Raw genomic sequence first — 13,326 nt, forward strand, 5'->3', positions numbered from 1 at the left:
ACCTGATTCCTACCTGTCCAACCCTCTGGTTTGAAAATGACTGCCCTGAGGTGTCCTTGGAAAATTGGTACCCAGGGTTAACCCATATCCAATTCAAAGAATGATTACATACCAAATAAAAAGGAAGAACCTAGACCTGCATGATGGAGGAACCCAGAAAACCATCTGCAAGAACTAAGAAGAGATCATCAGAACATCCTGAAGGGCTGAGGCGCCCATCTGAATGGCACGTGTGTTTCAGTTCCACGCATTCAATTTCTTTAGGGGGGAAAGACTTGGTGAAATACATGTACAGCACTCTGGTTTGAAAATGACTGTAGTATACAGTATTAACTTTCAAAAGATTACATACCAAATAAAAAAAGATTAGATATATGCAGAACTAAGAAAGTCATCAGAACTTATCATTAGCAATTTCTCTCTCTCTCTCTCTCTCTCTCTCTCTCTCTCTCTCTCTCTCTCTCTCTCTCTCAAAATACATCCTTGAACACATGAACATGTTTCCAAGAAATACATGGATAGTAATTTCAAAAGTAAGATTGAAAGACAGTTTATATTTCAAAAACAGTTTATATTTCAAAAATGTCATTACAAGACACTGTTAATTTCAGCAATCTGTAGTACAAAAACTATGAAGTAAGGATACAACAGTTTTAAATTATACTTAATGATCTTCAACAAACCCATCAGCAGTACTTTCATAATACTGTACCCAATTTCTTTGCACAGCTTAAGAACCAATAAATTACTGCTTCTCATTGGCTCAGTCATTTGCTGAAAAAGTAGTTTTCAAAGGAGCAATATTTTGTCTAAAATCCTTCTTGTCATGATTTCGAAGTGCTTCGTAAGCATGCTGGAGCTGAATGGCAGCATCAGGATGAGCCGTCGAAGGTAAAAGGGTGCATTCACGCTCTAGTACATTGGCTAAACCTTCTAGTAGTTCACCGAAACCATATGCAAGTGCTGCTCTACGAACTCTGTTCAATTCCTGTGATAACAAAGAGGAAATATTCAACAGTAATAAGATTGAAATGACATTCATTATTACTTTGAGATTACACTGCATAACTAAATAAACATAAACTGATGTCTTGCAGACTACTGTTCATAAAGTGAAAAACTGAGCTGAAGGAAGTAAAACACTTACTGAATGAAAACTAACAGGTTTTGCACTACAGTACACACCATTGTTTCCAGAACCATGATGATGCAGGGTTTCAAATATCTGGTTTTGTTGGATATTTACCCTCTTTAGACTTCACCATAACTTAGGTAGTCCACATTAGTTGCACTTAGTTTACAGCAGATTTTCTCATTCTTCCTAATTAATATTTATTCTCTTAGTTTGGTCTGCAAGTAACTGTCCAGTATTCATTTCTTCATCATTGGAAAAAGTATGTGCACTATTAGGGTTCATTTAATATGGAAATTGATAGGTACAAAAAATTCAGGAAAAAGCAAAATCCAGTGGAAAGGCATGGGTTGTCAGGTATTTCTCCTAGACCATCTAGACTACATTTCTCTCTGGCTTATAAAACCTGGCCAAACAGATCAGTGAACTCCTTACATCATATGTTCCTACCCAATACAGTCATAGAGAGTTTGCCCAGTGGAGGTATCATCGCTTCAGTGGATGTGGAATCTCTTCACCAGCATTCCTATAAATGGTGACTGCATCTAAAGAAACTCCACAACAGCTGAATACCCCAGATACAGCACTACTTTTACTTCTGGCTATCTGTACCAAGAAAGCCCCATTCACCACTCACTGAGGCCATAAATCCAGAACGATGGTGTAGCCATGGGATTGGTTTTGGGTGTGCTTTTTTGTGAGTTTTTATGTAGGCATGATCGAGGAACATATTTTCTCCCATGCCCATAAGCCCCCAACATACTTGAACACTGATGATACGTTTCTTACAGCAGAGTGCCCCCTACATACTTGATGAACACTGATGATACGTTTCTTACAGCAGAGTGCCCCCTACATACTTGATGAACACTGATGATATGTTTCTTACAGCAGAGTGAGTGTCTCACCTGTTACAAAAAGACAAGCAACCCACAAAGAACTGGATTACAACAGATACTCAGACAAGGATAATGAAAGAAGTTAAATGTTGAACCAGTGGTACAGCAGCAAGCAACACCAACAAGACACAGGGAGGATGCCATCAATCTCTATTATAAAAGGAATATAGTGTATAATAATTACAGTGTTATTATTATTATTATTACTATTCAGAAGATAAATGCTATTCATATGGAACAAGCAAACAGGGGCCATTGACTTGAAATTCAAGCTTCCAAAGAATATGGTGTTCATTCAAAAAAGTAACAGAAGGTAGTGGAAATACAGAAAGAGATCAGTTATAAAAAAAAAACAAAAATAAACAAATTAATCAATAAAAATGTAATTAAAATATTAAAATAATGCTGAATTGTGTTAGGGTAGTAATGCATTGCATCTTCGCTTGAACATCTGCAGTTCCAATTGCACGACCTCCTCTGGGAGGCTGTTCCACAGTCCAATGGTGCGAGGCATAAAGAACCTCTGGAACTGAAAAGTTCAATAGTGAGGAACATGTATTGCATTTTGGTGCTGCTGTTCAGCGAACCTGGTTGCTATCAGCAGGAAAAGGGGATCAGGGATCAATTATGAAAGTGAAAGATCTCTCTTAAAAGACAACTTGTGAAAAATTGACAAACATGAGACCATTCATTGATGGTCCAAGTCATAACTTCCTAATAGGAAACAGAAACCTACCACCATGAACCACTCTATCTAAAAGAGATAAATCTCTGGCAGAAGCAGACACCCACACCAGAGAACAGTATTCTAGTAAAGTAAGCACAAGTGACCTAAAACAGGTTGCATTGATTTTATCACTTATAAATATATGAGGCCTTACAGATGGGGTGGAAAATCTGTACAAGATCTGCAAATCAAGTGTTTTCATTTTACTGGAGTTCAGCCTCTCACCCCACCAACTGCACCATTCACTGATCCGATCCATGTCCCAGTTGAGGCTGAGGGCAGCTTCATTTCCCATAAGTGGAGACTTTCTACACCCACAAGTGTTGCATCATCGGCATAGTGAACAATCTTGTTTTCCAGGCCAACAACCATATCATTTGTATAAAATAAAAATGACAGTGGACCAAGAACGCTACCCAGTGGAACTCCAGACACAATAGGTCTTGGTTCACTAAAGATCTCGTCAAGAGCAACTTGCTGCTGCTTACCTGTAGGAAATCTTGAAGTAATCCTAAAACATAACCACCCACTCCAAGATTCTGAAGTTTAAAAATATGTGCCTTGTGATTTACTAAATCAAAAACAACACCAAAATCTATTTGAATTATCTTGCAAAGCCATGTCAGGTCTTAAAGAGCATCACCTAACTGCTTCCTGTATGCATATTGACTATCAACTAACAATTCTTTAGATTCCACATACTTATATAGTGGCTTAAAAATAAGTTTTTCAGCAACTTTGTATAGCACAGGGAGAATAGAAATTGGCCTGTAGGTACTGCAGTCTACAGATATACCACTCTTTGGAACAGGCACTTTATTACTAAGCTTGCACTCATCTGCAAAGATACTATGACAACATAAAAATCTGTAGAATCTACTGATCTTGGGAGACAAAAACACTACAGAAGAAACTTTTTAAAAAAAACCAAAGGAAGAAACCATCAGGATCTTCTCCAGCCCAGCAATCAAGATTATTAGGAATTTTATTAACATCCCTACAGTGAAATAAGCACTTAGAAGATGAGAGAGCACTTCAAAATATAATTTCCAACAATGTCTCACCAACTGGCAATCAACAGAAAATCAAATTTGTAATTTGTTACCAAAATAAAAGAGAGATTTAATCATGAAAAATAACTCTGCCTCTCCTCTACATGACCCTGTCAAAAGGTCATCATCATCTACCAATATAAATACCATGTCCATTGATGCCCCAGTTCCTATTTTTGGATGACAATGATGCACTTGGCAAATAGGACCTGCGTTGTGCAAAGAGAGGGCAATCAATAACCACATGAGAAACATGCACAATACCACCATCACTTGGGACATCATTATCTAAAACATCAGGATAATCAGCTGTGTCCCCAATGCATGATGGCTATCAATAGTAGAATTCTTTAAAATTCTGAAGAACAAACCTGCCTTACACACAGCACAGGAAATATTTGTTCTCCCAACCCCTATACATTGTCTTGACAGCAATTCATATGATCCACCGCCCAACAAAATCAGCTACACGCCCAAGAAGCCTTTGCTGTGAGCAGAGAAAATGATAGAATACCGGACTGGAGTAAAGAACTTCTGTGTTTCATGCTACCCCTTGGTATTAAAAGAACCAGGACCTGACTCCCTTGATCAGTCTTTGTGGCAACCCCTGACATAACCATACTCTGCAGAGCCTGACAACAGTGTAGTCGAGACATTTTAAAAGAAATACTGTGACTGATTTACCTGATGACCCAAGCCTTCCCACTGGATTTCACCCTTTCATGAGTTTTTGTATCTACTGATTTCTTTATTAACCCTTAAACGCCGAGCCTCTATTTACAAAAACGTCTCCCGTATGCCAGCGGCGTTCGGGAGTTAGCGCCGAAGCGGAAAAAAAGTTTTTTTCAAAAAATCACAGCACGCTTAGTTTTTAAGATTAAGAGTTCATTTTTGGCCTCTTTTTTTGTCATTGCCTGAAGTTTAGTATGCAACCATCAGAAATGAAAAAATATCATTATCATATATAAATATTGAAATATATGACAGCGCAAAAAAATTTTTTCATATATAATTTTATACAAATCGCGCTGTGAGCAAAACGGTTAAAGCTAACGGGTTATTTTTTTTTTCTTTGTATTGTACACTAAATTGCGATGATTTTGGTATATAACAAATTGTAAAACGATCAAAGCAACACAGAGAAAATATTATCACAAAATGATGCATGAATTAAGATTAACGCATGCGGACGTAAAAAATGTTTTTTCAAAAATTCACCATAAATCGAAATATTGTGCTAGAGACTTCCCGTTTGTTGAAAAATGAAGCTAATTGATTGAATATTACTAGACTGTAAGTGTTTTAGCTTACAATTGCAGTTTTCGACCATTTCGGTTGAGTTAAAGTTGACCGAAAGTAAAATTTTTTCTATTTATCGTGATTTATATGAAAATATTTCAAAACTGATAAAAGCTACAACCATGAGTTATTTTCTGTTGTATTGTACATGAAATTGCACACATTTTCATACATAAAACTTTATGTAACGACTAATATAAAATGGTGCAAACATTACGACAACGTGAAGAAAGAATTTCTGAGATGTTCGGCCGAGTTACCGTTCGGACGTAAGGAAAATGTTTTTTTTTTTCAAAAATTCACCATAAATCGAAATATTGTGCTAGAGACTTCCAATTTATTGCAAAATGAAGGTAAATGATTGAATATTACTAGAATGTAAGAGTTTTAGCTTACAATTGCGTTTTTCGACCATTTCGGTCAAGTTAAAGTTGACCGAAGGTTGAAATTTTAGCAGTTATCGTGACTTATGTGAAAATATTTCAAAACTGATAAAGCTACAACCATGAGCTATTTTCTGTTGTATTCTACATGAAATTGCCCACATTTTCATATTTAAAAGTTTATGTAACGACTAATGTAAAACGATGCAAACATTACGACAACGTGATGAAAGAATTTCTGAGATGTTCGCCAAGTTACCACAGCGCAGACGTAAGAAAAAGTTTTTTTTTCAGAAATTCACCATAAATTGAAATATTGTGCTAGGGACTTCCAGTTTGTTGCAAAATGAAGGTACATGATTGAATATTACTAGAATGTAAGAGTTTTAGCTTATAATTGCGTTTTTACCATTTCGTCGAGTTATAGTTGACCGAAGGTTGAAATTTTGGCAGTTATCGTGATTTATATGAAAATATTTCAAAACTGATAAAAGCTACAACCATGAGTTATTTTCTGTTGTATTCTACATGAAATTGCACACATTTCCATATATAAAACTTTATGTAACGACTAATATAAACGGTGCAAACATTACGACAACGTGATCAAAGAATTTCTGGCGCGGACGTAAGGAAAAAGTTTTTTCAAAAATTCACCATAAATCGAAATATTGTGCTAGAGACTTCCAATTTGTTGCAAAATGAAGGTAAATGATTGAATATTACTAGAATGTAAGAGTTTTAGCTTACAATTACGTTTTTTGACCATTTCGGTCGAGTCAAAGTTGACCGAAGGTTGAAATTTTGGCAGTTATCATGGTTTATATGAAAATATTTCCAAACTGATATAAGCTACAACCATGGGTTGTATTTTGCTGTATTTTACATGAAATTGCGCACATTTTCATATATAAAACTTTATGTAACGGCTAATATAAATTAGTGCAAAAATTACGACAAAATGACGAAAGAATTTCTGAAATTTTCGGCCGAGTTACCATGTGGGCGTAAGGAAAAAGTTTTTTTCAAAAATTCACCATAAATCGAAATATTGTGCTAGAGACTTCCAATTTGTTGCAAAATGAAGGTACATGATTGAATATTACTAGAATGTAAGAGTTTTAGCTTACAATTGCGTTTTTCGACCATTTCGGTCGAGTCAAAGTTGACCGAAGGTTGAAAGTTTTTGTAGTCGACGTACGGTATGTCCACTTGGCACCCAACAGACAATTTTAGTCGATGTATGATACGTCCAGTAGGCGTTTAAGGGTTAATGCAATCTTATTGGTACATGGATTCTTTCCCAATGATGAAGAAGAATATCCAACAGTTTCTTGCAGAGAGAAGTAACAGCAAGAAAATATTAATTAGGAGGACTGAAAAAATCTACTATAAACTCAATACAGCTGATGACGAAATTATTGTTATTATTATTATTATTATTATTGATGATAAAGCCGATATTTAATTTATATTACAGTTCCTTAAAAATGTTATAACTGGGTTACCTGACAATGCTGGAAAATCATTGAAAATTTCTTTAATTTGTCTGTGTACAAAACTTTTAGGTATAAAACAGAAATCCATATTAAAATTACAGTAAATCCCCCGTATTCACGGTCTCGTGATTTGTGGACTCACCTATTCGCTGATTTCTCTGTGGAACGTATATACAGTACACATTATTCGCAGAAAATTCGCCCATTTGTGGTATTTTTCACCATGAAATATTCACTAATTACTGTATTTTCATATTATTTTCATGACTAAATGCACTTTTTGTGATAAAACTATTGAAATACTCAGGTATAAGCATTTTTAGAGGTTTTTGGTGTTTGAACTATCAAAATAGGCAGTTCTAAGTGTTTTTAGAGGGGTTTTAATTTTAGCTATTCGCGGGTGGGTGTGGTACACATCCCCCGCAAATATGGGGGGTTTGCTGTAAAACATATATAGCAATACACAATAAAAAACTATATTTTTAAGAAAAGCAATGGCAGTGCCATTTCTATCAACTTTTCTTCAGTTAAAATCAGTGTTATGTCCCTTCAAGCCATAGCTTTCTTCATTTAGCTTAAATATAATTTCCCAAACTTTTAAATCTTACCTTGTAAAAGCTTTGTGTTTTGTCTGGAAGTTTGCGTGCATGACGCAGAATCTTCTGAATGTCTGACTGCAAGCCACCCTGCCGAACCCAAACCACACAGTTAAGCCCATAACTCTTTTTCTCTGGGACCTGTCAAGTTACAAGTGAAACTGGCTGAATACTTTTTAGTATAACAGTATCCTAGCTAATATAATATAAGGCTGGACAGTAACATCCAAGTAAACATTCATGAGAAAATTGTACTTCCTTCAAAACTTGCTTCTCTTGAATTTACAGAATCAGTTTTTCATTGAAAATCAAGCAAGTCCTTTAGTACTGCATAAACATAGTTACTCTCGAGCTTAATAGCTAAAATAACTCACTATCATTAGGATTAGTAATGTTTATACCAAGAACTTTTTAGAAGAATCTTCCATTCTCCCACCTTTTTGCATGAATGCAATTCTAGGCAGTGAAATCTACCAAGCTGAAGGTTTCCTCAAGTAATATTAAGTATATTTCTGAGGAAATGTTTACTCTTATTTTTAATTACACCATGACTTATGTAGGCTTCACCTAACATATTCATGAAATAGCAATAACTAAACCATTATAAAAAATTAGTGTTACTGTAGTCTTTGAGTATTTATGTTTCTCACAAACAAAAATAAGTAATTTTATTAATTGCTCTTTGTTTTCTTTACATTTATTAAAAAATGTTTTATTAATAAAACTTGCAACTGTTTTATTAATAAAAACAGTTGCAAGAAACTTCACACTGTAACAGTTACATATGCATGTACAGTATTTGCCCAAGAAGCAATGGCTAATTCATGTAAGCATCATGGTATATTCCTAGATATTCCTAATTTTACTGTAGCAGTTTGTGACCTCCAAAGTAGTTCATTTCTGTCACAATATAAAATTGTTTTGGGTTAGGACTTATCAAAGCTTAACAATTGGTATCAAAAACACTTTAAAGAAGATAATATGGAGAAGTTCAAAGGAATTTAAGATGTATTACAAGGCAAAAAATTAATATGGAACAGGTACTGCCAGTGGCAGTGTTTATCACAAGACCGAATAAACTTTGCTGAACATTAGGCTCACCCATCGTACTAATAATTATGATTGTTTCAAAAGGATACAAACAGGTATATAACTTTTTCAAGTTTAAATTATATTTCATCAATTTTGTAACTTAATAACTTAACCATACCCAAGTAAACTGAATTATGAAGATATTTTCTGCTTTGGGTGCCATGAAAAAATCTTTTGCACTAAGAGCACCATGAACTTTAAAAGTCTAGGAAAAAGCTAACATAAGCAAAAAAGAATGATCCTTAGCTATGTAATAAAACACAAACTCACTTTTAGAGGGAATGGTGAAGCATTTTGAGACGTTCCATATGGATTGACAGGTAACATGGAAGCTGGTCCTAGACTTGTCAACTTACCCATCCATGGAATGATATCAGTCCCTAAGATAGAAAATAAATAACCAACAAATGAATAAAAGAAATGTATGCATTACAGGTTGTTTTTAATTCAATGATTTATGGTTAGTAAAACTGGTGGCAGAACATCTAATTTATTGACGCAATTTATAAGAAGGTATAGTGCATGTGGTAATTTTTCAAACGCAAATCTAACATAAAAGGAAGCTTAAAATGTGATGTGACAAAACTGCCTGTTCTATATGTTTTTATGAGAGGTTGGACATAATCGTGTAACATTCTTGAGCAAGGACTTTACACATTCAGTAACTACCCAAGTATAAAGTAAATTTTTCATGAAAAATATCAATCATCTTTAATTACATTATTAATGCATGGAAGGAGAATAACTTCAAAGCCAGCACATCAGTTAAACTCACCAGGTACAAATATAGAAAGCATCAAATTTGACTTTTTCTTGTTGTCTGCCCAAGAATACAAAATACCAAACCAATTTTCTCCAACCTGACAAAGGGCAACCATATTCTCCCGCTGTAAGGGAAAAAAAAAAAAAAGTTTTGTGGTAATTGTCACAAGCTATACCTAAATAGTACAATTCAGCCATTTCTAAATTATCTTTCTATACAATAAGACACAACAAAGGGTTAAATGGGTTTGGAGTACTACACTTCCTGATAAATGAGATGTCTACTAAACTAAAGATGATCTCTCAACAAAAAATCTTTTCTTACCTTTAAACCTCCATGTAATAAAACACAAAATGATGGAATCTTTCCTTCATCATTACCTCCTCCTTCATCATCACTCCCAGCATCTGTCTTGGGTAACATAACCATGTCTCCTAAACAAAAATCATGAAATTTACGTGAAATATGCATTGCAGGAGAATTTCATTGTATTCAAAATTAAATTAACATGATTATTACAGTCACTCTCATCAAATGTAAAAAAATTTGAAATTTCTATGAAAAAAATATAAGGGCTTCATTAACTGGATTTCAGATTGCTTAAAAGAAAACAGGTTTTGACGTAAGAAAATTTATTTTTGGTAGTCACTGTTGAGTCCTCAAGGAGTTACCTTCCATGGGTCTGTCAAAGTTCCATGGTAACCACACTAATGTCAAAGAATTCTCTTGTAGTTGGTTTTTTGGCCAGGTAATGTGTCGTAATGATAAACACTATAACACATGATGGAGTTTATCATGGACTCAAAGATAAGAGGGCACTTTCCCTTATCTTCAGCGAAGCTGTACCCAGTTTTCCATCGTCAAAATCTGCTTGGAGTGATTATCGCACATGTGCAGTCCGCCATATTGTCGACAAACGGACAGGTAAAAAGACCAAGAAGCCATAACTTTCTGTTGGTCAATGCAGGATGATCCCTTGTCCAAATCCCATGCCTTTTTGTCAGGGAAGTGGGAGGGTTTTGAGGACTCTACAGCGACTGCCAAAAATAGTTTTTTCCTATGTCAAAACCTGTTTTTTGATAGTGTAGTTGCTTGTTTCATCCTCAAGGCACTTTAAAAAGAAATTGACAGGTGACAAAATGGCTTAAGCTCTCAAATTTAAATCCCAACAATCCAAAGAAAAAACATTTTTACGAATAGAACTTACCTGGCAGTTATATATATATAGCTTAATCCCTGTCGAACCGGCAGATTTTTCAAAACTCGCGGCAACCGCCAATGGTAGGTGTCCGATAGGTGGTTAACAACCCTTATAGGGTGGTAGTTGGAATCATTCCGTTTTCAGTTCCTCAGATCATCTCTGCGGTTGGACTGACAACATCGTTGTTGGTTCTCCGTCGGGTTTTTCGCTCGCTTCCCTAGGTCGCTGTGTTGGACCTTTTATTGGTGACGTATATTGACCTTTGGATTGGCAATCGCTTTTGTGGCTTGTTTTGATTTATTCTTTTGACTGTTCTTGGATAAGATGTCTGATCCTAAGTTTTTTCAGTATGTGTGAATGAGGAATGCAAGGTTAGGTTGCCGAAAGCTTCGGTGGACCCTCACACTGTTTGTTTAGGGTGCAGGGGTTTTGAGTGTGCCTTGGATAAAAGATGTAAAGAATGCGAGGATTTGGATGAAAAGAAATGGATGGAAATGAAACGCTATGTGCGTAAATTAGAGATGGATAAGTTAAGGAGGGCTTCTAAATCTAAATCTAGGTCTGTGAGTGATGTTAGCCTAGACATTTCTTTTAACCCTTCTATTCCTAAATCACCCTTAGAAGTAGATCCTTCTCCCGAGGTGGTAACCCCCGCTCCTTCTACAGGAACTGTATCTGCTGTTATGGACCCTCAGTTCGCCAGGATGGCGGCTGAGATGAAAGAATTAAAGGATCAACTTGAAGCCTTGAAGAAAGGTAAGAGTACAAGTGAAGTTTGTGATAATGTTTGTGCTAGTGCAGTGGAGGTGGCGACTGATCGACCCTGTCATGCCCCTAGATCTAGACCTCTACCAAGCTCCCAGGACCAAGGGAGAAGGTATGTCGACGATCGTAAGGGGTGTGAGGGACGTATCCTCGGTCAGCCGTCGCCTCAAGCAGTCCTGTTACTTTTTCCCAGGCTGCTTATGACCGCCACAGGAAAGGGCGTGTCGGAAGGGCTTACGTCTTCTCCTAGCCCCTCTCCTAGACGTAGATGGCAGTTTGAGGATTCGAGACCGACCAAAAGAAGATGGTTGCAGCAAGAGGATCAACCCCGGACTCGCTCTCCCCTTTCGGGTGCGTGGAGTAGCCCTGAATCTTTTGCTTCCGACGACGACCGGAACGCTTCTCCAGCAAAAAGGTCAAGACCTTTTTCGAATGTTCTCCTCTCGCTGTTCGGAGGAGGGAGAGTTCTCTTCTTTCTGCTTCGGAGAATTCTCGAGGAATCCTTCTCCTTCTCCCAGCTTGTCTCGACAACCTTCTCCCTCGGAACATCAAGATGCAGCTGCTGCGGCTAAATCATTTATGACCGTCATGCAAGGCCAATTGGCTTCTCTTGTTCAGGCCTTTAGTCGTCCTCCCCCCCAGTCGGTCAGACGGAAGGACTCCAAGTTACCAGTGAAGAGATCTAGAAGGGAGTCCCCTGCTGAAGTTTCTTCTAGGGATAAGAGAGAACTGGATCCCTCTCCCGTTCGAGTCAACAAGGGGCGCTCTTCTGGCTTGGAACATAAGGATCTTCTCGTTTCTCCCAAGCAAAAACCTCAGGGTTCTTCTCCTGAGGCTCGACTCTTCTCCTCTCCACGCCTTAAACGACAAGAATTTTCTTCCTCTCGCCGGGAACATTCTTCCTTTGTTCAGCAAGATTACGACTTCGGTTCCCCAGGGAGGAAAGAACGCAGTGAATTTCCTCGACGCCAGGACGCATCCTCCTCTCGACGCCAAGACGCATCCAATTCTCGGCGCCAGGACGTATCCAATGCTCGACGCCAGGACGCTTCCAGCTCGCGATACCAGGACGCATCCAGCTCTTGACATTGGGATTCTTCTAGGGCGGTTTGTCAGGACGCAACCAGCTCTCGCCACCAGGACGTAACCAGCTCTCTCCGCCAGGACGCTTTCGGCGATCGTACGTCCTCCCCGGGTGCAATACAGCAGGAAGAGAAAGAGACAGAGTTGGAAGGAATGCATGATTTGGAAGACGTTTCAGAGGACGAAGATAAACCTTCTAATGCGGCTGATGACTATAAGGTTCTTTCTCGCTCTCTTTTGGAGCTGTATGGGGAGGAGTTTAAGCCTGCTGCTCCTCGTTCTCCTCAGTCCCAGTTTAACAGGAAGAAATCGAGGAAGCAGTCAGCCTTTATTAAAATGAAGCTTTCCATTTCTGCAAAGAAGGCTCTGACCAGGATTGATAACTGGCTTAAGGAGTGTAGGCAAGCAGTAAAGTCCTCCTTCTCGTTTCCTCCAACTAGGCTTGCTTCAAGGGCGGGTATGTGGTATGACACTGGAGAAGCTCTTGGCCTGGGAGTACCTGCCTCCTCCCAGGGGACTTCTCTGGTTTAGTAGACTCTTCTAGAAGACATGCCCTTAACTCAGCTAAGGTGATGTGGTCGATGACGGAACTAGACCATCTCATTAAAGGAATTTTAGGTCTTTTTGAAGTGTTTAGTTTTTAGACTGGTCTGTTGGAATTCTATCCAAGAAGATGGAAACCATTCAGGCTACAGGAATTGAAGACCTTTCCAGTATTATGGCCTGTATGGATAAGGCTCTGAGGGATGGAGCAAATGAGATGGCTTCTCTTTTTACTGCAGGGATTTTGAAGAAGAGGGCTTTGTTATGTTCCTTCACGTCAAAATCTACTACA

The 13,326-nt window shown here is 37.6% G+C and overlaps 1 protein-coding gene across 4 annotated transcripts in view; it reads right to left on the minus strand.

Annotated features, from left to right (window-relative positions):
• Positions 1 to 550: 550 nt before the first annotated feature.
• Positions 551 to 13,326, minus strand: part of IntS14 (integrator complex subunit 14) — a 35,496-nt gene continuing 22,720 nt past the window's right edge. For 2 of the 4 annotated variants that reach the window (XM_067109007.1, XM_067109008.1), the window contains exons 8-12: positions 9,767 to 9,876; positions 9,455 to 9,566; positions 8,950 to 9,059; positions 7,600 to 7,677; positions 551 to 988 (exon numbers count right to left, since the gene is read on the minus strand). In XM_067109007.1, coding sequence (XP_066965108.1) covers positions 764 to 988; positions 7,600 to 7,677; positions 8,950 to 9,059; positions 9,455 to 9,566; positions 9,767 to 9,876 — 635 coding nt within the window. In that variant the 3' untranslated portion in view covers positions 551 to 763. Of the gene's footprint in view, positions 989 to 7,599; positions 7,729 to 8,949; positions 9,060 to 9,454; positions 9,567 to 9,766; positions 9,877 to 13,326 lie in introns of all 4 variants that reach the window. The other 2 variants (XM_067109005.1, XM_067109006.1) reach the window with 1 other exon arrangement.

The sequence above is a fragment of the Macrobrachium rosenbergii genome, chromosome 9 (assembly GCF_040412425.1).
Source record: "Macrobrachium rosenbergii isolate ZJJX-2024 chromosome 9, ASM4041242v1, whole genome shotgun sequence".
NCBI classification, from domain to species: domain Eukaryota; kingdom Metazoa; phylum Arthropoda; class Malacostraca; order Decapoda; family Palaemonidae; genus Macrobrachium; species Macrobrachium rosenbergii.